This window comes from Astyanax mexicanus, chromosome 7, assembly GCF_023375975.1.
Source record: "Astyanax mexicanus isolate ESR-SI-001 chromosome 7, AstMex3_surface, whole genome shotgun sequence".
NCBI lineage: Eukaryota > Metazoa > Chordata > Actinopteri > Characiformes > Acestrorhamphidae > Astyanax > Astyanax mexicanus.
This window is the reverse complement of record NC_064414.1, coordinates 46373700-46401398: the sequence shown is the minus strand read 5'-3', so window position 1 is coordinate 46401398 and position 27699 is coordinate 46373700. Positions and strand designations below refer to the sequence as shown.

The 27699-nt window shown below is 37.0% G+C and overlaps 1 protein-coding gene across 2 annotated transcripts in view; it reads right to left on the bottom strand.

The window, feature by feature from the left end:
* The window catches only part of rgs12b (regulator of G protein signaling 12b), a 108263-nt gene that overhangs the window by 18802 nt on the left and 61762 nt on the right, over window positions 1-27699 (bottom strand). For both annotated transcript variants that reach the window (XM_022684503.2, XM_022684502.2), the window contains exons 5-9: window positions 17682-17703; window positions 5103-5272; window positions 3931-4023; window positions 3138-3281; window positions 57-236 (exon numbers count right to left, since the gene is read on the bottom strand). In XM_022684503.2, the coding sequence (XP_022540224.2) occupies window positions 57-236; window positions 3138-3281; window positions 3931-4023; window positions 5103-5272; window positions 17682-17703 (609 nt within the window). The remainder of the gene's footprint in view (window positions 1-56; window positions 237-3137; window positions 3282-3930; window positions 4024-5102; window positions 5273-17681; window positions 17704-27699) is intronic.

Here is a 27699-nt window from a genome sequence, read left to right as displayed (position 1 = left end):
CAAAGTTTAAATGATAAACATTATTATCTTATTAAAAGTTTGGGTCTTTAATGTACCTTCTTGGGTGTGGAGAGATTGGAGCGGTCTGAGCTGGTGCTGTGTTTGGACGTGGGGCTGCTGGGGATGTGGTAGGGGTCTGGGAGGGGGCGACCCTCCACCTCTGCCAGCATACACTCCTGATACAGGAAAGACTTCAGGAAGCGCGTGTAACTGTCAAACTTCATCAGGTTAAAAATCTGCAACAGAGAGAGAGAGAGAGAGACTTTAATAATCCTGAGAAAATCAAATTGAAGCAGCAATTAAGTAAAATATTTTTTATTGTCTATAAAAGCAAGTTACATTCAGTATACTTAACAGAATATAAAAAACTGTAAGTATTCAGTTTGTCCACTTATAACTTTCCCACATCCTAAATCTAACATCATTCCAATCGAAAAAACAACAAATATTCATTGTAAAAAATGTCCTGTATAATTACAGTAATTAGCTGGCAACATTTTTTTTACTGTAATTTTTTCAAACAGTAGATTACCTATCTAATATTACCCCTAACTTACCACGGGTGTGTAATCTTACAGACCAGAGCTACCTTCCCTAATGTATTTAATTATACATTTAATATATAAAAAGTGAGAAACATGATTGCTAGTAGCCAATTCTTCATCTACATCATATTTTTAAGAAGTCTCTCAAAATGACTAACTGTTGCATATTTAGGGAAATGTTTTTGTTTCTTAATAAAGCATAAATGGCCAGGAATTCCCTTTTTCAACCTGCTTTCTAACCACCACTGCAGTTCTTAACCAACATAAAGGCTCTCTGTGCAGTAAAGAAAATGGTAACTTGCTCTTATAGCCTACAACAACACCACCCATCAATCACGTATGGTGAGTAAGGGTTGAATAGACACACCAGGAGCCAATAGGAAACATGTACTAAGATAAATAATTTTAGAAACTAAATCAATATATTTAGACTTTAAACTGCTTCTTTATGAACAAGTGATGATCTGATTTTGTCTCTGGACAGTCCATGTCTCCCAGCATAATTGCTATTTGCAGTTAGTTACTGTAATTAGGAAACTTTCACATATATGGATCTGTATTTACAGCAATGTTCTGTATTTGATTAAACCTGTACTTTACTTTACTTTTAAAATTTCCCTATAGGATCACATCAATTACTCACAGTGCTGTTCTAAATAGTGCTACATAAACTTGCAAGCTAACATGCCGTCTACAACCAGCCAGGTCACATATACAGACTCTCCCATGATACGAGTGTCTACTACTTTATGCTCAACCAGCAGACACTGCGCACAGTGGTGTTGAAAGCAGCTTGCGCTGACCTGAGCGGCAAGAGCATTTAATATGAAAACAGCTTAAGTATTAATGAAGAGAGATTGAGGCCCATTCTGATCCTGCACAACCAGAAAGACTAGGGGCAATTGTGGCCCCTGGGACTCCCAAAAAGCGTTTCAAAAGTTAGATTATCTCTTCAGAAACACTAAATGTGGGTCTTCAGATAAGAATGAAGGCTTTAAAAAGGTCAATAGAGACACGCTACACATCAAAATATTTGCTACCAGACATTATTAATACATAGTTTTGAGAATATTTATTGTCCATTACTAAATTCATGCTCTGATCTCTGTACGAGCCCAAGACACAGAGATCTGTCCATTAAAAAAATAAATAAATATGAAAGAGCTGAGAGTAAAGGAGACAGCCGGCACACAGCTTGTGAATACAGTTATTCTACAGCGTGATCAGAGGCTCGTCCTGACAGAGCAGAACAGATCTCACATTCAGAGCCCAGAGCTGAGAGCCAAGGAGAGCTGAGGAGAGCTGAGGAGTCTGGATATGGTTCTACACCACATGCTGGGCCCTGGCCCCAGGGGCTCCAGAATCATGTGCTCTGTGCGTTTATACTGTGGAGCAGTGCAGCTTGGGAGGCTATTTTCAGAACCTCGTGATAGCGGAGTTGGAGGTAGCATCCTCCGCTAACCGCAGGATAGGAACAAAATCACACGTTTTCTATATATGGGCTTTTTCCATCACTACCAGTCACGTCCTCCAGTTCTGTCCCATCAGTATCCGCAGGGAGAGGTTTCAGCCTTTTATTCAGCTAATCTAGGAGAACTTTATAAAGTCTCTATCAAAAAAAAACAAAAACAAACAAAAAGTAAAGAAAGCTTATGAATTAAGTTTAGCATGATAAAAACTACTGGATCAGACCACAGCAGTTGTAAAGTCATACATTCGTATGGGGTTTTTGACTCAGTTTATGTCAAGAAAAATACTATATTTAAACCAAAATGTAGTCAATTAAAATCTTACGATCAATTAAAAAAGCAAGATCATCACACAGTTGGTTTTAGACCACATCAGTTGTGAAGTAATCTTAAATATACACTATATTCAGTTAATATTTTATAAACTTCTTCAGACCACATCATGTCCAAATGTTTGACAGGGATTAAATTTAGTATATTTTCCTTTCAATGGAAAATCTCCACTCAAAATGCTGTATATTCTAAGATTAGGCATAATCCCTGTCTGGAAAACTTACCCTATAGAGCCAAAGGTTTGTAGACACCTATTCTAATTCATGCATTTAGCTACTTTAAGTTGCTCCCATTGCTGACACTGATGTGCAAATACACACACAGCTTGTCTAGTCCCTGTACAGAAGTACTGTCAATAGATAAGATCTCTCCAGAGCAGATAAATATGAACCTATTGGTAGCATGCCCACTGGCATAGGAACCAGGGGGGTTGAGGGTCAGCAGCTTCACTGACTTGAGCTTTCGCCCCATTGGGTGTTGGGGAGTTTGCGCCAGATTTACACTCGAAGTTACATTATTTTTCATAAAAGGACACCATCGTTAGAAGTGCCCTCAGTAGTGCATTGTGTACAGTACAGGCCAAAGAAAGTAAAGCCTTCCAATGGTGGTACTCCATCCAGTACTTTTGTGATGAGTTGGGAAGTTGGGGATAATGTGCAATCAAACTCTTACAACAAAAGACAGTAAAGACAGTTACTTCAACAACAGCAGAACAGTACCCTTGAATACCCCTACACAAAGATGCTCTAATGTGTACAGACAGCAGACAGTGCTGTAGGTTCTCACTCACCTGTAGCTGCTGCTCCTTGAACATGTCGGGTCTTGGTGCGTTAAGGATGTCGTCGGCCAGCTGGGCCTGGCTGTCGATGTTGACCGGTGTGGTGGCTTTACTGGACAGGAAGCTGTTGTAGATCTCTCTCGCTCTCTGGGATAACTGAAGGGCCAAGGCAAAGGTCACGACAAGGTCACATTTGATTCATCAAATCATCATTTACAGGTAATACAGGTAAGTGAGATTTATTTTCAATGTAAGCGTTCTTAAAAAAATATTTTATTTATTTATTTCATTTAATTATTTTTCATTATTTAAAAGTAGAGGAGATACAGATCCTTCCCTCAGAAGAAGTCTGCTGGCTATTCCTGCTGTGTTCTGACCGAAATTGCATTTCTTCAACTAATCTAGTGGGTGGAGCTCTGGTGGGGATTGATTAACAGCAAAATCTTTCAACTGACTTATAGAAAATGGACAGATGGATTTTTTTTTACTCATGGAGTTTTTATAGGGGCAGTTAAGACCCAAGTAGAAACACAAAAGCATCTTAAAAAAAGCCTAATTTTTTTTTAATATTTTGGTGCAGTGTACCAGGCTTTAAAAAGAACACAGTGTTATTAAAGTGTGTGAACTCATCAATTAATAATATGATCAGTAGGTTAAAAACTACTGATGCAGGTTCTGAGTGTAACTACAAGTCATGCCCCATCCAGGGAATTCTGGGTGAGTTTTACAGCAGCAGAATGAAGGAGACTTCTGTTATTACACTTCCTGTATAGGTGAAAGGCATTACGCTCTAAAAGCCGGGTACCTGTTTCTTGTCGGCTTCTGGAACATGGCTGAAGAATTCACACGCCTGCCAGAACAGGATGTTCTCCTCACTGAACTCCTTCTTCAGAAACTCCTGCAGAGTCAGTCAGAGAAACAACACCGCCTTTAATCGTTCTGCCACGCCCACACCGGCCACAGAGACCTGAAGCCTGCTCACTCATTATTTATGCAGCAAAACAGTAATGCAGTAATGGCATGTTTAGTGTGAGCTGAGTTGTACTTAAATGAAAATCTCCTAATTATCAGACATCTGAGAGAACTGGTAAATATTCAAAGCGTTCCTATGATGCTGCATTCTGGAAATCCCTTTATGAAGGTTCTGTCTGGGGAAAGCAGCACTTAGTATCTCACTAGTGCTCGCTATAAATGGAGAGAGTCTGAAAGGCTTTCTAAATTAGAAGCCCTGTGTTAACTCTCTCTAATGTTGGAGATACAATTTCAGATAGCAGGTGTTTTAAAGGGGCTACACACACACACACACACACACACACACACAGTACACCTTTAAAAGTATAATTTCCTTGGATAACTTTTAGGGGTTCTTATATTTAAAACTATGGAGGAACCCCTTAGGTGCTTTAAGAAAGCTTTAAAGAACTCAATAAGGGGTTCCTCGACAGTTTAAATTAGAAAACCCACTAAAACTTCCGTAAGGAAAAGTGTATGTCTGTACCCAACAGAATTTTGCATTAGAATATATTTTATACAGAATATAAAATAAAGCGTATGATTAATCTAAATTGCAGCCTAATTTAATAAACAAAATATAATAACAGGCATCATATGGATTTGTGGAATAATGAGCCGGACAACATGCATTTATATACATGTTTAAAGTAAGCTTGAATAATCTTTATTAGTTTTTTATTTATTTAGCACTAAAATCAATGTATAAATGAATATTTAAGGCAGTAATTAAGATATTAAAATCAAATCCGCACATGTTGTCACATTAATTTTATTAAAATGTCATCCTGTGTATTTTTTTAATCGTCTTTTTATTTATTGACTGCTTGACTTCCAATGACAGGTCTTTGACTGATAATTCAACTTTTTAGGGGGCAGCCTTAAAAACACAAACACACATATCTAACACGCACACACACTAGCTTGATCAGTGTCTGTGCTGAGAATGAAGCTAAAATGACGTACCGAGAAGTAGCGGACGCCAACAGGGTCCTGCAACAGGCGCTCAAAGCAGACGGCCCATGATGCAACGCGGCGCTCCGTGTGGCGTCTGTGGCACTGGACGCTGGGTAGGCTGGCATTGCTGTTCAGGCTGTTATCACTGCCACAGCCCTTCAGATCCGCACTGTTCAGCTCTATATACAACAAACACACACAGCATACACAAACAATTAATAATACTGCTTCAGTTTCAAATTTAATAACATGATGGAGAATTATAGGATTCATTTCTATAGAACAAAAGGAAATAAATGTCCATGTGAGTGGAAACAGCTGCAGAGTTTGGGATTACTAGCTTAATTTTAAAAACTTGAAAATAGCTAAATAACATCAGATCTGTATCAGTCAAAATGTAAGGTTTTAATACCAGAAATGGTAACAGAAAATAAAGTGTATTATTTCACTGCTTGCAGCAATTAAACAGAACCATTGAAGAGTAATCTATTAACAAATATTTAATGTGTTCAGTTAATAAGTGTTAAACCAGGGAAGGCACTAATATATACAAGACAGGAGAACCACAGTGCCACAGTACAGAGATTTACAAGTGTTATCTACACCACCGTCTCTCTCTAAATCTCGCAGATTCTCAGGGGCAGCAGTTTATGGGCCGTGGTAATCTCTAGTCAGATCCTCCAAACCTTGTACTTTAATAAAAGCCTGTGAATATCAGCATAAATCACTATTCCTTGGAATAGTAAAGAAATTAAAGTGTTTTTCTAGCAAAGTTTTACATAGGACTAACACCACCTCCTTTTTCTACACTCACTGTCAATCTTACTCAAGGATTCAATAAGACTTTACTGTCATTCACTTCACATGAGGTACATGAGGTGAAATTAAATTGTATTTTCACGATCCAGTTACACCCAAAGAGGAATTGTTAAATAAATAAAATAAAATAGAATAAATAAAATACAATTAAATAGATATCAAGATAAATGCACAACATATGAAGTGGAATAGTAAAGTAGGAAATTAGCAGCAACATGAAGTCCAGAGTGCAAATTTGCATTAGCAGCATGGATACATGTGAATGAAGAGCAGGAACAAGTAACAAGTGTCTTAGTGCGGATAAAGTGTCAGTGTTGTTTTGAATATGTGACAATTACATATGAATATGTAATTGTCCTCAAAATTGTCAGTGCAGTGTGTTGGCTAGGTGTTGGCTAGTGTGGTGGCTATCAGCTCTACTGACCCTACAGTGGCATATTTTAGTCAGATAAGATAAAATAACCTTATTAATCTACTAGGGAAAGTGTTCCAGCAGTTTACATACAGATAAAATAAAAGAAAATAAGAAATATGTTGCACTTACTTACTCCAGGAATGTACTATACAACATATAAAACAGAGAAACTATAAGGTAGTTAAGTTAGTACAGCTTTGTATACAGTAAAGGAAATTATTGTTTGATCCCCTGCTGATTTTGTAAGTTTGCCCACTGACAGACATGAAGATTCTATAATTTTAACAGTGAGAGACAGAATATCAAAAATAAAATCCAAAATCACATTGTATAAATTATATACACTTATCTTCATTTTCCAGAGACAAATAAGTACTTGGCAAGCACAGCAGTTAGAAGTTTTTTTTGTAGTTGTAGATTCTTTCTAAATTATTAAACACTATACTACCCACAATGCACCACACACTAACATCACAGCCGCTCATGATCACATGTCACTGCACCGGGCACCTCCAGGAAGTCAATCACCAGAATATTGAACACACCTGCTGTCACCTATGTAAATACAACCTCACGCCAATCACTCCTTGCTGAGTAATTGAGGGATTTTTCCTTGTACAAAGCGTTATCCCATTTCCTGTGTTATCTCTCCTGTTTTTGACCTTGTTTTGTATTTGGCGACCCTGATTTTTTGCCTGCCCTCTGATACTGCCTTGCTATGAATGGCCGCTGGAATGTATTTAGTTTCTTGAATGTTTAATCCCTATTGCTGCTGTTTACCTGTGTTGACCTTCCTCGTTCTGACTTCCACTTTGCCTTATACTTTAACTAATTAAGTATACTTTGTATATTTGCATCTGCACATGCCTGAGCACTGCTTGATCAAGACAACAGGAAGGAGGTCTGGCTGACACACATGGAAACATCTTTAGATCAGCTTAGTATTTGCTTACATCTGAGTTTCAGCAGTGAAGAAAAGAATTAGACGTCTGACAGGTGAAATAATGCAGAAATAAGCTCATAGCTAAGATGAGAAAATAAAAAAGCAGCTTGTCAGGGCCATACAGCACTGCTACTGGACCACTAACAAATAAGGTTCTACGGTGTTCTAAAACTTTTGACTCATAATGTAGATATATCTAGATAATGTTTTTGTCCAGACTAGGGGTGGGCGATATGGCCCAAAATTCAAGAATACACTACTGCAGGGGTGTCCAAACTACGGCCCGCGGGCCATTTGCGGCCCGTTTTCTTTTTTGTTGTGGCCCGCAAGGTATTTTAGAAACAGTATGAAAGTTGGCCCGCTGTTAAGCAGGTTTTTATAATGTGAGATTCAAAGTTTGAACACTAGGTGTCAGAAACGGGCCAAAGAGTCTAAAAGCGGAGAGGGTGAGCATTTCTAGCGCAGAAAAACGGGCCAAAGAGTCTAAAAGCGGAGAGAGTGCGCGTTTCTAGCGCAAAAACGGGCTAAAAGGAGTTTAATATTAAGAGACATCATGAAATTAAACATCAATTTGAAAAATCTTAGTTTACACAACACTGTCAAAGATAAAGATAGTTAGTCAAGTAAAATGGTGTGTAAATGAAATAATCAGGAAAAAAAGTATTATTTAAAGTGGTATATTTCATTATTTGTTTTATTATAGAGTGTGGCCCGTGACTTTAAATATATTTCTCCTTATGGCCCCCAACAAAAAAAGTTTGGACACCCCTGCACTACTGCAACAAAATAAAAATTTGATTTTATTATTGCATACGATATATTATATGACACACCCCTAACTGATATATAAAAAAAAAATCCAAGAAGTCAGAAGTCAGTGATCCAGAATGTCATGATACTAATAACGCAATCCAAATATCTCCATATTTCCAGAATTAAAGTAAAATAAATGATACCGGACAGATATAATCTGTCTCTAGTAGATATATAATGGGAAATAAGAACAGTGTGCATTTTTCTTTTGCTAAAAAGTCGTACCCTAATCTAATAATTAGTGGTGGGTAATAATATCACAATATTTCAGGGTATAATATCTTGCACTATATTTAAATATGTACGATATTATATGGCACACCCCTAGTCCAGACTGCAAAATTAATGACCTCACCATAAACCCTCTCCTCCTGCTGTTATTTGCTTCAGTGCCAAAAACAAATATGGCCAAATAATCAGCTTATGAATGAATATACAGTATCTGCATAATCAGCACTATAACTATAAACCTTTCCTCAGAGTAGAGTAGTTTTAGCTCCTTCTGTCACATAAACACTAATCTACTCATACTGTAGAGTAGCTGTATTAATAAGAAGCAGCTGGGTTTACTGTTTATCCTAATACTTCTGTAATTAGTGCACATCATGAACTCATCCACTTTTTGACTACTGCCGTGAAAAAACTAAAAACAACTAACTACAGATGAGCTACACTCTTCTACCATTGTCTTCTATAACTTGTGTGCATAAGTTTTGTCTCAGTTTTGAATGTGCTCTTCAGAACTGGTTTAAAATAAAAAGGTACAAAGTTTTCCATCACACAGTTTTAACAGCATGGGCAAAAGCAGCAAAAAAACAGACAAACATCTGGAGAAAAAGCACATCTTCCACTGTAAAACCATACCACACTGTAAACTCTGAACTGTAACCTTTTGAGACATTCCCTCACCACTGCAGTCTGTGAATAAAGTGCTTTAATGATGCCTAGAGGACTTACTACTAGACAGTTCACTACTAAAACACAGTGGTAAAAACAAAGGATTGAAACTGGATCAGCCTCAAAAGAGCCATTTTGTTAAAAATGCCTGTAACTACTAGATATGTTTTATAGTCAGTGTAAATGTACAAACAAACCTCAAATGCAAACATTTCTTTGAATCATTCTCATAAACGTGAAGACATAAAAGTGAAAATGTCATTCAACCATGCACCATTCACATTGATTGAAATTACAACAACAAAAATAAGGGACAGTCACAAAAATAATAATATAGGCAGTTTTCCCAATGACAATTTACAATTTATATATATTTAAAAAAAAATATATATATATATATACAGCCTCATATTTTAATGAGTTTCCTAATCAATAATACAGTATTTATAATGATTACTGTGAATTGCCACTACATTATTATTCTCAAAACAAATGTTCAATATAATATACAATATAATATACAACTAAAAAGGGACAAAAGCTAGAAAATTCATCATCATAACAACAACAACAAAAAGTCTGAGAAGAGTGTCCTGGACAATATATGCAGCATTACTTATGGATAATTACGGATAAATGAATATCACAAACACATGCTAGAAAAACCATCATCTTTCAATTACAAATGTATTAAAAAACACAGACAAAAGCTAAAACAAGTCATTAACACCAGCTGTTCCCCCTCATATTCTAATATGAGAATCAGAATCAGAATAAAAAAATGCAAGAAATCCCTTCCAAAGGCCTCATCCGTCCCTGAAGCGCTTTCCTGCTGAAAACAAACCCTGATACTCTAGCTCTGTCCTCAACCCCTGAGTTTCCATACTTAGCCCAGCCGCTCTCTCTTACCTGGGTAGAGCTGGTACGAGCCAGAGTGATGCCACTTAACCAGGTACTTCATCCCCAGAGGACGCCATGCCTTCACATCCATGCCTCCGCACCATCACACACACGGCCATGGAGCAGCACAGCAGCGCTGCCGGCCATCAAAAACCCTTAACCTTTCACACATCTACACCACAACACTACAGAAACCAGCATCAGAGAGAGGAGTACGCTAACACTGAACACTAACACAGGCGAAGAGATACAGTCCAGCACAAAGCCTCGTCCAACCATTAATAATTGAGGGCTGAGAGAAGAGGGTAACATAGACGTCAGAGGCAACACGGAGCTGCAATATTAATGAGAGGCTAGCATAGCCACCCGCCAGTGCCTTAACCACACACACGGACACACACACTTATATCATAGAGTAAATGGTGGATGTAATACAGGTTAGGAGGGTCAGTGGACACTCCACCGCATTGTTAGCAGCAGTCATTAGCAGCAAGAAATAGCCTGACCAAAAATAAATAATATTCCACCTGAAATAATGTGCTGCTCCCTCTACCCTAAACACAGTATGACATAATAATATTATAATATTATAATAAATATCAGCCAAGAAATACAGATCTGGAAGAAAAAAGAGACCACTTAAAAATGATGAGTTTCTTTGATCTTACCAAATTGAAAACCTCTGGAATATAATCAAGAGGAAGATGGATGATCGCAAGCCATCAAACCAAGCTGAACTGCTTGAATTTTTGCACCAGGAGTGGCATAAATTTATCCAAAAGCAGTGTGTAAGACTGGTGGAGGAGAACATGCCAAGATGCATGAAAACTGTGATTAAAAACCAGGGTTATTCCACCAAATATTGATTTCTGAATTTGTAAAACTTTAGGAATACGAACTCTCATTTGTTTTCTTTGCATTATTTGAGGTCTAAAAGCTCTGCATTTTTTTGTTATTTCAGCCATTTCTCATTTTCTGCAAATAAATGCTCTTAATGACAATATTTTTATTTGGAATTTGGGAGAAATGTTTAGCTTAGTTTGATGGCTTTTGATGATCCATCTTCTTCTTGATTAAATATCAGGAGTTTCAATGCTATTCAAGTCTGGATATTGACTGTCGACTTCTTTGAATGTTTTTTTCTGTGCAAAAAAGGTTGTTGTTTAAAATAAAACGTATATACCTATAAATAGTAAAATCAGAGAAACTGATCAATTTAAAGTGGTCTACCATTTAGTTCTGTAATGCTATATTATACACCAATTACCAATTACAGCTATTCCTCACTTGTTGTCTTAGCAATGATTACACTCATGACATCCTCAGAAAAAATAACATTACATTTCCTCCTCAGGAAAATACCATTACATTGCCCTGCCTGGGGGGATTATAATTTATCTGTATGTCTTCCTAATAATGTATGCTACCATCTTTGAGATTGCTTAGCAACTACACAGTGGTGAAGGAAACAGGCATGGTGATTTATGAACACCTACACATAAAATTACACGAGCTTCTTGGACAAAACTTTCCATTTTGATTTGATCCTCCTTTGCTGCACTAACAGCAGATTTGGACAAAAGTATTGTCTATTGTCTAAAGGTGGGCGTTACTGCCCTAAAATAATATCACAATATTTTATGGTATTTTCACAATAACGATACTCTTGCCGATATGACAAAACACTGAATTTAAAAAAAAAAAAATAATAATAATAATATATATATATATATATATATATATATATATATATATATATATATATATATATATATATTTCAGGAATACACTACTGCAACAAAACGAAAACATATTTTGTTATTGCATAACAGAAGTCAATGATCCAGAATGTAATGATACTAATTAATGCACTCCAAATATCTCTATATAATCAGGATTAAAGTACAATAAATCATACTGCAAAGACATAATCTGTCTCTAGTAGATACATAATGGGAAATGAGAACAGTGTGATTTTTTCTTTTGCTAAAAACAGCAAAAAAGTAGTAGCCTGTTGTGATAATTATGGGTGGGCGATATGTCACGATATTTCAGGGTATGAAAATGTTGCTGATATTATTGTATGCAATACAATATGGCACACCACTAATTGAGATACCTAATAATATACTACAGAAGTTTTTATTAAATCCTATTTTAAATCCATAGTCATTAATGTTAAGTATGTCCTGCTTTGTGTGGAGCTCTGCAGTTCTTGATTAGCAGAGTTTTGGAGACTTTTCTGCACTATGTTCTTTATCTGTACCTTTAGATCACTACTAACTATTACAGTGCCATCCTATGGAAGGAAGGGCGATAGACTTTGGTACAACACCTGTGAAGGCAACTCTCTGAAGTGACTAATCAACTCAATGTAACACAAACACAAACCTATACAGTGTATCTGACTTATCATAGGCAATCTAATAAACCAACAGTGACCCCCAGTCTGTCTACAACTACAGCAGAAAGTCTTTGATGTGCATAAACACATCATCAACTGAACAAATGGGACTAAAATTAGCTCCCAAACTCCTACAGAGCTTTTTACACCTTCATAATCCACACCTCCAACGCTGAATCAAAGAGCTCTGTTAACAACAAAGACAAACGCAGACAATAAACGGCTCTAAAAACAACACTTCAGCCTTCACAGTGTGCCTACATGCTTTCGTCCCCTCGGATCATGACGGATCCTGGCCCGCTCCCCCGGTGCCTTTGTTATGCAGCGGGCTGGGGCTCCAACGGCCTGGTAACTACACTGAACACAGCGCTTACACATGCTAATGGGGCCGTGGGACAGGAGAGGCGTGCGGGCGGGAGCGTCCCTAATGACCAGCGACTCCTTAAACACAGTCTTAAGGGGAATGAGGACATCCTGTGCGTTGTTGCACATTAGATAACTCACAGAACTCAAATAAGAGCATCAATAACAAAGGCTATGTTCACATTACAAATCTCATTAGACTAAAATTCAGGGTTTTATAGCAGACTGGATTTGCACATCTTGACTATTTGTGTTCATAAAAGTAAGTGAGCCAAATCTGCAATGTGAATGAATCTACACACATACACAGACTGGTACATTTATGTACTAGTGCATCCCAAAAAAATTACAATATCATTAAAAAGATACTTTATTAAAGTGGACCAACACCAGCAGATGACATGTCTCTCCAAACCTTTACTGACCATCAGTAAATTTTACATTTCACTTCAAGTCAAGGGAAATCAAGGGAGCAGAGTCTGGAGGAAGAGTGGACACACAGTCCAATCTGCTTGAGGTCTAGTGTGAAGTTTCTACAATCAGTGATGGTTTGGAGAGACATGTCATCTGCTGGTGTTGATCCACTGTGTTTTATTATCAAGTCTAAAGTCAGTGCAGTGTTTTCCTGGAAAATCTTACAGCACTTCATGCTTCCCTCTACTGACAACTTTTATAGAGATGTGGATTTCATTTTCCAGCAGGACTTGGCACACTGCCCACACTGCCAAAAGTACCAATTGGTGTTAAGCTAACGATTTTTGTGTTTTTATTGGCTGTAAGCCATAATCATCAACAATAAAATAAATAAATGCTTAAAACAGTTATAGAAATAAATGCTTAAAATCTATATAATATATGAGTTATACATTTACTGAACTGAGTTACTGAAAAAAGCGACTATTCAATGATATTCTAATTTTTGTGAGATGCACTAGTATGCATATCACCTTTGTTGTTTTGCTGTGTTTGCTGAAGTCAAATTCTGACTGCCCGCCATAATCCGACTCGCCTTACGTAATGTTCTGCTGTTTGTTGTAAAAGAAAAACTTAATAATAAAAGTTATTCAAAACCAGAAACAACATGCATAGCGAACACAATCTCCTGCCCTTCCCCAAGCTTAAATTTTACTGTTCAAATTTTACTCATTTAGCATAGTGCTACTAGCTAATGTTGGTAACTAGCACTAGAAGTCAACAGTCACTGAAATGTTCATATTTCGCAGTAAATCATAGACTCTATTGAGGTGGTCAGCAGGTAAAGTGCTCCAAATTCGATTTTATGATCAAAATAGATTTTAATGTTAAACTTTACAATATTTATGTATAAGTTCTGACCAAAATCATGTTTTTAATGTCATATTTTGGTTATTTGTATTGTAATCATTAATAGCAGCAGCAATAGTGTTTAAATTATTAACAAATAAATGCATTTATTACAATGTAATATCGACTACACTTCTGGGAAACGCACCCCTGGATGTTGCAATGCAACATATTGGAAGTGTATTGTTCAATACTGTGTGAGAAAGTGTCCTTAACCAGAATTGAAGTCAATTACTGCAAAACTAGCAGCAGTCTGAAGTCTGCTTTACCCAGTGTAACGTTATCCTTGTGCTGACCCTTCTCAAGGCACCAAACCCAGTGGACTGAAGCCCAGCTCAGGATACCAGCAGAACTTTTCCATCCCACTAAACTTCAGAGCAGATCAGATCAGCAGCGTCTGCAGCTTTAAACTGAACAGGGCCGGTGCTGACGCAAGCCCGAGCAGCATCAGCTAATCAGGAGTTATCAACCGGCGTTAAAAAAAAAGAGCCAGAGCCGTGTTTACTTTCCTTTTCAAGCATCCATGACTCTCTTTACTCACTTATCTGCTTATCCTCCATCACCACACTACCACCAGACAGAGGCAGCAGATAGGATTCAGACAGAGACAGAGAGAGATAAAGACTTAAAACAGAGAGAAGAACAGAGTTACCAAAAAAGGAGAGCAAAGATAAAGAGTGAGAGCATGAATAAAGAACGAAGCTGGTGAAGCTGCTCTGAATGAATCAGAAGTAAGGACACAATCAAAGCACGAGTGGAGGCAGAATGAGATATAGATATAAGTGCAGGTCTGGGCAAAGCTGGGCACGGCATTGGCAAGAACCTGTTGATAAGCTATAGATCAAGATACGGGAGTTACAGTTCAGTATACTGTGATATATTGTGATTTTGTTTGTGGACACTCCTTGTCATGAATGCATTCAGCAACCTTAAATTATACTTATTACTGACAGTGATGTGCAAATGCAAACACACTGCTCATCTAATCCCTGTACAGAAATACAGCCAATAGGATTCTATGGGCAGATCAATATGAACTGATTGGCAGCATGTCTATAAAGCCCTGTCACTAATGCTCTAGCAATGCAATTAAATCCTCATAGCAATGCTCCAAATTCCCTGGAAAGTAGAGACAGTTCCACCAACAATTGGGTTCCCAATACTTTTGTCCATATAGTGTACACAATATTTTCACAAAAACATTTAGTTTAAAAAAAGTTTTTATGAGTTTTTATGAATTTATACAGTATTGCAAAACATAATTTTGGAAAACTATTTTAGCAGTTTTATCTTACACTTCCAGTACAAAGGTTTTTTTTATTTATAATAATTAATAATATCAGCATTAGAGTTTAGATTCTCTATGACAAACATGTTTTTTAATGCTATTTTTATTTTAAATAAAGCTATGCCGTAATAAACACAATATTGCAAAGTAACAAATCAAACTGTTTTTTTTTAAAGCTTCACAAAGCTGCACTTGTGCACTTTTTGCACTTAACTTGCAGTGCTGTGTGTAGCTTTTCTAAAAAAAAAAACATTTTACTTAAATAATAGGTTTATGCTTCTTCAGTGTTGCAATGTTAATTAACATCATTCTAAACATATTTCGCTTAATCAAACAGCCCAAAGATGTTTTTAAAAAAGTTTAGTTTTAACACTCTACATACAAAAAAAAATGTCAAGTTTAAATCGGGGTCTGGCTCATAATGACAGTGTATGTGGCGGGTCGGGTCGGGCTCAGGCAGAACGTGCACAAATTCAGGCCGGGTCGAATGGGATTTTTTGGGCCTGATCTAAGCTCTAACCAGTAGTAAACATACAGATTTCAGTGTACTACAAAATGTAGTTGAGATACAAGCTTAAAGGAGCTAGTGTAATAAAGTGTTTATTAGCCAACCCATCTACTGTATGATACTTCATATATTCATCTTCAGCTGGGAGGTTGCAGTTCACTACCCAGGTATGCCTCAGCCATCCGTAGCCGAGAGTCTCTTTGAATGAGTAGAATGGATGCACTGCTGTTTGTGTGTGTGTGAGTAATTGTGTGTATGTGTAATTGTGTGTGTGTTATGGGCTTGAGTCAGATGTTGGCTGTAAACCACATTTACTAATCTGCACCACCTTAATGATTGCAAGGGCATGTACTAAAGTATTACTTCCGGATAACAAACATCAACATGCCAAAAGTCATGGGATCATGTACATTTATCATGAAGTGACCTTACTTAACATATAGCTTGCAAATGCCCACAGCTGAAGTAGTGAACATGAAACTAGGTGTATGTGTGAAGAAGGTGTGAAGAAGTCAATATAATGTTATTTTTAAGAGTACACTCGATATTGGTTTAAGTTAGAAATTAGTCACAGATTTAAGAGATATGAAACATTATGATGGAAAATACAAACAAACAAACTGACATAAAACGAAAGTAAAAAGTAGTAAATGAAGGAGAGAATAACAAACATGGAGGGAGGAGAGGAATCAGAATGAAACCTAAATGAAAGCACTGTCAATCTAAGGAAGATAGAGAGGGGTACATAGAGGGAGAGAGAGGTACACATAGAGAGACAGAGAGAGAGAGAGAGAGAGAGAGAGAGAGAGGATGAAAGACAGACAGACAGAGAGAAAAATATGCATATGTCTACATATATATGGTACCACTTTAAAATCAGGCTCCTTTATAAAGGGCCTATAAATATTTTATAAAGGAATTTATTAATGGTTATAAATTAAGTTGTAAATACTTTTAATAAGCACCTACAACACATAAATAGAAAGTGCAACAGCGACAATGACTATTTTAACATATATAATAAAATAATATAAAAAAGTCAGTTTAGTCATTTAATATGTTATTATAGTTCAATAAATAACTTTATTAACAGAAATATTAATGCTGACTGATGGAAAAGACAAAGCAAAATAAGCATCTGGAAATATCTGAGGTTTAACAGTATAAATAATTGTGGAATCTCTATTTGGTATATGGCAGGCCACTGTTGCTCTTACCAACTATTTATGTGTTATAACTGCTTATAAATGGTTTATAACTTAATTAATAACCACTAATAAACTTCTTTATAAACTATTTATAAACCCTTCAGAAATGAGCCTTATTTTAAAGTGGTACCATATACTACTTTGAGGAGAGAGAGAGAGGGTACATACAGAGAGAGGGGTACATAGAGTGAGAGAGAGATAGAAAGAGATAGAGAGAGATAGAGGGAGAGACAAAGAGAAAGAGAGAGAGAGGGGGTACATACAGAGAGAGGGGTACATAGAGTGAGAGAGATAGAAAGAGATAGAGAGAGATAGAGGGAGAGACAAAGAGAAAGAGAGAGAGAGGGGGTACATAAAGAGAGAGGGGTACATAGAGAGAGAGATAGAGAAAGATATATAGAGAGAGATAGAGGGAGAGACAGAGAGAGAAAGAGAGAGAGGGGTGTACATAAAGAGATATGGGATAGAGAGAGATAGAGAGAAAGAAAGAAAGAGAGATAAAGAGAGAGAACAATAGAGAGACAGAGTAAGAGAACAAAAAAGAGGGGGTATATAAAGAAAAAAGGGGTACATAGAGAGAGACAAGGATAGAAAGAGAGAGAGAGGCACACACACATAGAGAGAGAGAGAGAGAGAGAGAGAGAGAGAGAAAGAGAGAGAGAGTGAGAAAAAGAGAGACATTAAGACTGTATTAAATGGTTACTCACCGCCATCGGACACAGCCGCAGACTGTAAGAGAACACAGAGAGACATGTGTGAGTAACTGTCCTCAACACACACTCACACTCACCAATACCAGAGCCAAGCAGGCTGTGCTGATGATGCCATCATATGTACTCCCTCACACACACACACACACAAACACACACACACACATACAAACACACACACACATACGCGCTCACACCCGCTCTTCCTGTTCTACTGGTAAACTCTTCCACCCGCGCTCCCACTCTCGCTGGAGATAATGACAATGAGGGAGTCACTTTCCAAGCATGCATGGCCCCGCCCCCTGGCCCACGCATAGCCCCTCCCACATCTGCCAGGGCATGCCACTCTAACAGGCAAGGACAAGGTGGGTAAAATAAATCCCCACATTACATCAGCAGCTCAGAGAGACAATACACTGTGGGGGCGGTCAGTAGGTTGAAGATGGGCAATTCAGATACAGTACCAGTAACAAGTTAAGTTGCAAGCACTGTTATCTTATATACTGTATATCTGTACAAAAAAATATATATAGAATCATACTGTGCTCATTAGGGGTGGAACAGTCTATTGTTGTGAAATTTTGTAAAACTGACACCAGTAAATCCATAATTCCTGCTATTTACTTATCTAGAAGTATTTTTCCTCTTCAGGATATATGAGCAATGTTTAAATGGACTTAAGATACGTTCATAAGCCCTCCAAAAATATATTATAAAAACATTTATAAAGTTATATTCCAATTCTAAACCATTATATAATACAGTATAACTTTTTGGCTGCTTGATACATATGAAAAAAAAACACTTCTCTCATTTTGTTCATGACATCTACCAAAAATAGATTATATCTGCCCAATATCATTATTAATATCATAAGTTATTTTTTTTTTATTCACAATTTGTATCCCACTTTTCTCCCCAATTTAGATATGCTGATTACCCCACCTACTCAACTGCATTCCCAGTATCAAAGGTAATACCCCAACAAAGGGATGGTGAAGACTGGCACATGCCTCCCCTGATATATGTGACAATATATGCAATATATTCAGTGAGTAGCCAGCATGCTCAGAGGAAAGCGCTGCAACCCAGGTCTGATACATCATCTTTCAGATGCCTGTGCTGACTAACATCACTTGAGAGTGATGTGGGGAGACAGTGCCATCTACCTACCCAGAGAAAGCACAGTTAACTGTGCTCTCTCTGACTCTGGCTGCTGATGGCGAGTAGCGTGGTCTTGTATTTAAACTGGTGATCTTCAGGTCATAGTAGCAGCGCCTTGGTTCACTGGAGTTTTATTTTATGTTTTTAATAATATCATTAAATGTATTGCTAATTAATAAACAGCTCTAGAAAAAATAAGAGACCACTTAAAATGATGAGTTTCTTTGATTGTATCAAATTGAAAACCTCTGGAATATAATCAAGATTAGGATGGATGATCACAAGCCATCAAACCAACCAAGATAACAAGATAAACTGCTTGAATTTTTTGCACCAGGAGTGGCATACAGTTATCCAAAAGCAGTGTGTAAGACTGGTGGAGAAGAACATGCATAGATGCATGAAAACTGTGATTGAAAACCAGGGTTATTCCACCAAATATTGCTTTCTGAACTCTTAAAACTTGAAAGTTTATGAATATGAACTTATTTTCTTTGCATTATTTGAGGTCTAAAAGCTCTGCATTTTTTTTGTTATGTCAGCCATTTCTCATTTTCTGCAAATAAATGCTCTAAATGACAATATTTTTATTTGGAATTTGAAAGAAATGTCAGAATAGAATAAAACAACAATGTTTATTTTACTCAACCATATACCTATAAATAGCAAAATCAGAGAAACTGATTCAGAAACTGAAGCGGCCTCTTATTTTTTTTCCAGAGCTGTATGTTATGATTGATAACACTTTAGTTAAAAACACTGTTCACCACACTCTGAAACACTGTCATAAGCCTTAATATAATTTAATATAAGCCAAATGAAATAAACCTACATAATGTCAGTTGTTATCACACTTTTTTCTGAAGTAAAATGACATTAAAATAGGCATATTTAGCTTTTATGACATCTAACATATATAACTGTATATGTAGATGTATGTCAGATGTAATAAAAGGCATATGTAGGTTTCATGTAGTCTATAAGAATACTACTTTCAGTACAGTGAAAATTCAGTTTCTTAAGGTAATTAATGTAAAATTCACTGAATAACTGAATAGCTAATAAACCCCATGCACAGTTTGTGATTTTTCTTTAGGTGTGTGTTTGAGTGTGTGTGTGTGTAGTACACATAGTACAAGACCCTAATGAGTCACTTCCTTTCCTTTCCTTTCCTTTCCTTTATGTAGGCACTGAAGTCAGACAGCGGCAGAACAGAACAGAGCAGAGCTGGAGGAGTAAACTAGAAATAGCAGCCGAACCCACACACTACTCTACAGCCTAATTCACACATTTACATACAATTATGCATACACACTCCAGACATGTCTGAGTATTAGACACACTCACACACCCACACACACTTCATCACTGCTGCCGTAATCAGCACTGCCTCGCCTGCAACTGTGCCTCTGTTCAGACATGCAGTCCGAGCAGCCGAGCCTCCAACAGACATGCAGACGACCAGACGGATAGACGGACAGACAGACAGGATATCCACCCACCTCTACATGATAAATCCTACCCCAGTGCTGCAGAACTATGATGTCATTACAAAGCCGGGGGGCATTATCCTTATTATTTAGTGTACTGTGCCCTTTAGCTTTAACTTTCAAAATATGGCTTCCCTTGTAGAAGAAAAGTGCATATAAGTATATTTTTGGCACATAAGTATACTTAACATGGAAAAGTACATAATTTTAGCATTAAAATTAATAGTACTTAAATAAATACTAAATGTGCTATTATGGAACAACTTACGGCAACTTAAGTATATTTCCATTGTAATTAATGTTCGCTATGTTTAAATACAACATAAAAGCATTAGGTTGTGCTTTTGAGTGTTTTTTTCGTATAACTTCTGTAGCCTTAAAGCAGCACTATGTAGGATTTCCTTGATTTTTGATCTTTTTAAAGAAGTAAAATTACAGCTTGAAACTCACTGCAGTGCAATAGGAGAAAACTCACTTTGAGGTGTAATAGGAGGAATAGCAGTGCTTTTGTGTCTGTGCCGGAGCTCCTCTGAGCTCAAACCAGACACTGTACGTTTTCCGAGGTGGCCGCGACCAACGCTCGCGAGAACTGCAACCTGCTTTCTGACCTTTAGTTCTAACAGTTCTACAAGGACTAGTGGTTCATTCTTTACAAACTAACATACAGACACTCTGACAGAAGCTGGAAAGAGACCGAATATGTCTGTGAAAGCCAGAAAACGAGAGAAAGAGAAACTGATCCGCCTGAAACATTTATTACACTCTACAACTGTAGGGGGAGCCCACGAGCACAAAATCTCAATCCTATAGTGGAGCTTTAAGTTAAGATTTAACTATGTACTTTTTAAACATTATTTTTAATACACTTGAAGTATATTGTAAATGTACTACTTCGCATATTAATGCACATATTGTGTACATCTTAATGCTACTGGAAAAAAATAACTACACTAAAATGCAATTTAAGCAGTATTTAATGTTACTATATATATATTTGCTTAAAAATACATTTTATGGAAATACAGAGAAAGTATATTTGATGTGTATTTTCATAAAGTATATTAAATAGAAAATGTACTTTTAGTATGCTTTACCTAATTTGAACATACTTGTAATGCTCTTAAGTGTATTTCCTTTTCACAAGGGTTATAATGGCTATTTGTCATATTTATTTAAGACATAAGCCTACACAGAAATCACATCACTTACTCAACGGTGCTTCTCAGAGGTGGCCTTTTGCTAGTGCTCCTCTTGGTGAGAGATCATTGAATGCTAGACTTGCCTTTATGAAGCATTAGTTGACAGACTTTGAGACGGGGCACACCATTATCATTTTTTATTTCTACTTTTTATGTCCTGGCATGCATGCATACATCCACCATGTCTTGGCAAACTGCACAACATGAAGGACAATGACAGGCTGAACAATTTTAGTGAAAATCGGCATTAAATGTGGTTGAAAAATGTGATATTCATTATAAGCAGGGATTTAGATTTAAAGGATAAGGATTTAGATTTTTTGAAATTACTTGAATTAAAAAAGAATATTTTCCCATGACAGGGTGGACAGCTTAAGCATTACAGAGACATTATGAGAAATATTAGGTGAAATTAATATTATTAATTGCAGAACATGCAGCTGCAAGTGTCTTCCATCATTTAGAAATAAAACAGTGTGAATTTTGTGATGTCACTGATATTAAAGGTTACTTTCGTAAAGATGACTGGAGGACAGTAAATTCTCAGATGTTTAAATAGCATGAGGGTTTTTATGAAAATAGCTAAATAAATATTTAAAATACATAAAGGATTAAAGTGCTGTAAAAGTTTGAAGAAAATATAATTTAAAAAATGATATGATTTGACTATTTAAAAAAATTAATTCAATATAACCAGGAGCACTGTGGATATGGCACACATGCCACATCAAAGAAAAACTGTATAAACTTTATAGTATATGTTAACATTCATCTATATTTGTAATAAGGTTTTCATTCAGAGTAAATCTTAATTGATGTATTTTTACACCGATTTGTAGGAAATTCAAAAACCTTTACAAACAGCACTTTATATAAATGTTGACCTTTCTAGTGATTTGAGAGAGGAATGAACTACAGGGATAGAAAGACATTCCAGGAAAAAAAAAGAAGAAAAAAGAGAAGAGTAAAGGAAGGGCGTGAGAGATGAGGAAGAGCCGGCAGGCAGACAGATGGTCTAGTGGAGTGAGTGATGAGGAGGCAGAAGCAGGATGAAGAGCAGACAGATACGCTCTGTATTACACAGCTCTCTCATCCTGCAGCCAAACTTCACAGAGTCAGAAACTTTTCATCTGTTTCCAGCAGAACCCGACTGACACCAACATCAGCTAAAAATACGGATAATCATTAATATCAGGAGATATGACTAAATATGGTCAAAGAAACTCAAACAGAGTCTAATAGCTAACGTTAGAAGTGCTGATATTATCTAACTGATATTATCAGTTCCTATACAGAACCCGGTACTACATTTTTTATGTAATAATTATATATTTATTTATTTTTTTTTTACAATAAAACAAACTGTTTTTTTCTGTCCCTTTAAGACTAATGTAAACATCCCCTATTCTGACTGACATTGTTGGGATGGCAGCTTCAGCAACCAATGAGTGTGCAGGATCTACAGGCCCAGCTGCAGCACATGTGGGGAAATGTGCTGCAGGATGCCATATGAGACCTATATACCTCCATACCCAACCGTATCTCATCTTATTTTCAGGGTAGAGGTCTTCAATTGTACAGTTTTGAAACGAATAGTAATGTCACTCTAATACTGTATTCAACTAACATATATATTTTGTATATATAATATATTTACACAGCTTTGGAAAAAAAAGAGACCACTTAATGACGATGATTTTTCCTTAAATTGAACAAACTGAAAACCTCTGGAATATAATCAAGAGTAAGATTGATAATCACAGCCATCAAACCATGCTAAAATGCATAAAATATGCACCAGGAGTGGCAGAAACTTATTTAAAATCAGCGTGTAAGACTGGTGGAGGAGAACATGCCAAGTTGCAAGGAAATTGTGATTGAAAACCAGGGTTATTCCACCAAACATTGATTTCTGAACTCTTAAACCTTTATTAATATGAACTTATTTTCTATGCATTATTTTAGGTCTGAAAGCTCTGCATCTTTTGTTTCTCATTTTCTGCAAATAAATGTTCATTTTACTCAAACATTTACCTATAAATAGCTAAATCAGAGAAACTGATTCAGAAACTGAAGTGGTCTCTTAATTTTCTCCAGAGCTGTATATTAACACATGGGCTGAATAATCATAAATTGCAGTCATTTCCAAAAAATCAAATGAACTGGCCTTGGGAACTGCAAGTCTGGATACTAAACAATTATTTTTGTTGATGTAAATATATAAGATCTTTGGATGAATATAGTATTTCCTACAACAACAAAACATTCTTAATAAGTCTTAGTATTTGCTACTCAGTAAGTGTGAGTAGTGTAACAGTAACAGTGTAAAAGGCATTACAAGTTCTAAGCTTGGTTAACCTGTATGTAATATTTGCATATGTGTAAAGTATGTCTGATCAGCACCAACCACGCAAATGACACAGAAAATACACACTCACACCCACACACACGGAAATTCCCGCCTTAAGGGCATTACTGCTTGCCGGCCTTGTCTTGTCAGTGGGATGAAGGATGTTACCTGAGTGACACCCACTCTCTACACCCCTCCTCACTCATGACATCACAGACATACCATCTAAAAAAAAGTGCAGGTAATAGCTCACTGATTACATTAGCTTGGGTTTGTATAAAGAGGAAAATGCAGACATTTACAATGCAAAACCCAGGAGCTGAACTGAGAAGCATCTAACTCAAATAAATCAGCTGTTTGGGAACAGCATGATCCTCAGCCAGAGTCAGCCAGCACACACACACACACACACACACACACACACACTGCCCGGCACTCATTAGCTGAGACAGCTGCCAGACAGCAGTGGTGATTCTCCAAATAATAAACACAGAACTGTACTGAATATCTACATCTATATTTGGAACAAATACACAGCTCAGAATTCATAAGTTCATCTTTCCTATTTTTTTTGTATTTTTTGATTATTATATTGTTTCCACCATTAAATTAAAGTAAGATCCATTTAGATGATTAAAAATGTATAAAATCTTTCTGACCAAAGGCTATTTCAAATATTTCTCCACATGTACACTGCATTCCAAACTATTATGCAAATGATATTTTTCCCTGATTTTCCTAAATGGTCTAATAAAATATCAGTATAATCAGTATAATAAAAGTCATTACCCATTGGAGTATAAATCGAATTTTATTGAACAAGCCTGCAGATGATAACAGTATATTCTTCAAAAATAAAAAGAGTTTTAAAACATTTTATAGGTTGTAAAGAACTGAAAATGGTCATTTGTTGAATTTTCAAATCAAAAGCTATTCTAACCAAAAACATCCTTACAGGCCAAGTTACATGTTAATATAGGAACCCTTCTTTGATATCACCTTCACAAGTCTTGCATCCATTGAATTTGTTCGTTTTTATAGAGTTTCTGTTTGAATTTCTTTGATCTATTGCTTGGAGATACTCCGAAGGCTCTCTATAGGGTTCAGGAGGTCAGGGGAAGATGGTGGCCACACTATGAGTTTCTCTCCTTTTATGCCCATAGCAGCCAATGACACAGAAGTATTTATTCTTTGCAGCATGAGATGGTGCATTGTCATGCATGAAGTTGATTTAGCTCCAGAAGGCACGGTTATTCTTTTTGTACCATAGAAGAAAGTGGTCTGTCAGAAACTCTATATACTATAGACTCTAAAGGGCCTACCAGCTCTCTCCCCATGATTCTGACCAAAAACATGACTCCGCCCCTGCTTGCTGATATCGCAGCCTTGTTGGGACGTGGTGGCCATCCACCAACCATCCACTACTCCATCAGACACAACAGCCAGCAGGCTTGGCAAAGTAAATATATATATATATATATTTTACTGGTTTGAATCTGAACAGAGCAGCATACAGAACCATCACTAACTATATGATGTTGTGTTAGAAGCATATTAATAAACAACACCAGAAATGTCAAAAAATAAGTTATGTCCATTTCCTGGGACAGCGATGGTGTGAGTGCTGAGTGTGCTGTGTATATATCAGTATATTAGGCAAATTCTTTACTCTGTGGCTCTTCTCCATCACCCCTCCCCCTCCGCTCTCCTCATTCCAGTGGCTTCCCTCCGCATTTCTGGCAGCGGAAGCGCACCAAACCACAAAATATTGAAATATTAGTGGGATTTTCCAGCCTCTGCCTCCTCGTGTCTCCAGCTGCACGTTCTTATAGACCTGTCTCTCCATTCATGTCCAACAACTGGACTCAGTTTCACAAGAGGAATGTCTGAGGCAATTACAGAGGAATTTTAATATATATATTTTTTTCTTGACAATTATAATAATTATATTTGACTTGACTGGCCATTAATACACTAATAAACATTTCTTAACACTTTATATCGCAGTAGCTGAAACACCACTTATTGCAAAAGGGGCTGTGTGATGATGAAGGGTTTGGAATGTTATATTGATGTTATTTAATGTATTTTTGTGAAGTTGTATTTAGTTGCATTATATAGAGTTAATTAGAGAATATTGTAATATTATTTAGGTGGATGCGTTATATAAGCCCATATGTGAGTTTGCCTCTACCTGTACCATATTATGTTATTGTACGACATTTTTGTTAGTATTTAGGGTTATGCAGATGTTTAAAAAGATGTTTATGTTTAAATTGTTGCTGTCCAATAAAAAACAAGTATTTCCATTTTGGTTTACTAAATAATTTGTCTTTTACACTGTGTGGAACGGACCAGTAGAAATCTTCAAAATTATTTGAAATAAACTATTTTAACAATGACTTCCAATGAAAGTTAAGAAGGTTTTAACTCTTTAACTTTCCTGTAAATTTGCTGTTTTGGAGATGTTTTGGAGATTTGCTTTTTACTGGACAGCGATGATATACTATATCAAACATACTGTAAAGGTGTGATTTTCATATTTTGTACCTTTTAATGTTTTTGCCCTCTGACAACTGATAATTATACCTGACAACTGAATTTTTATTTTAAAGCTCACCTTCCGCGAAAATCCGATTTTTCTTGTTTTTTGTGGAATACAGTACTAGGTCTTTCCGAGTTGAATGTGTACACCTGCACATTAAACTGTTTTGCAGCCCCCATTGTCTGCAGGAGCTAAGCAAAGAAATCCCCCCTCCCCCCCTCCGAAAAACGGGTGAATTTTGAATTATGTTTCTGCCTACGTAGGCAGAAACTCACAGACCAGCCCACCTTGGCTCGAGAAACTCCCAGAGGCGGAGCTGAAGCGACGCAACATCACCGCTCATCAGTTAAGGTGCTTACACACTGCACGCGGTAGGTGCGGCGCGGTACGCTGACCCCCATAGGATTCAATAGTGTCTAGAGCGGTAGAGCGGTGCGTCGCTGCCGCGGAGCAGAGCGGAAAGCGGCGCGTTTCCCCGCCCATAACCACGCCTCCACCGCGCTACCGCTTACCGCGGGCAAAGTTCAACATGGTTCAACTTTGACCTCGCGGCAAGCGGTACCTCGGCAGAAAACGCATGACGTGAACTCACGCGACTAGAGAGAAACTGTAGTCCAAACAACAATAAACGTGCGCGAGAGACTAATAATAGCGATTAGTGAATCCCCTCAGCTGTACATCACTTCCCTACACTCATATAGAGATAACAGGAGGAAGAGAAGAATCAGAGCTTTGTTCTGAGGCTGAGAAACAGATACAGATCCACAGAGGCTGTAGAGACTCAAAACTACAAAACACCGCTCGCAGAGGTGATGGGTTTTAGAAAACTCCGCCTATTATCAGCAGGAGACGCTTGGCGTCAGCAGCAGTGCAACGCACCCGCAACTGACCAGCGTAGAGCAGAGCGGCAGCACAGCGGAATGCCGCGCGGCATACCGCGTTCAGTGTGTAAGCACCTTTTTTTTTTTTTTTTTAAAGCTTTGTTTATTGAGTTTTTTAAAGTACTTGGCATTTACAACATAGATATATTCATAACTTGCACAGTACAAATGCACAACTATACATCAAGAATTAGTGATAAACTAATATTAATAGCAATAGGCCAAAGTATAAAGAATTACAAAAGTTAACAAATCTAAAACAAGGGTGAAAAATGAAAAGAAAGAATAAAAAAATAAAAAAATAAATAAAAATAAATAAAAGAGAGAGGGTGGATCAACTTAAGAACAATTCCTTAACAAGCAAGTGCCAAATATCTTCTGCATCC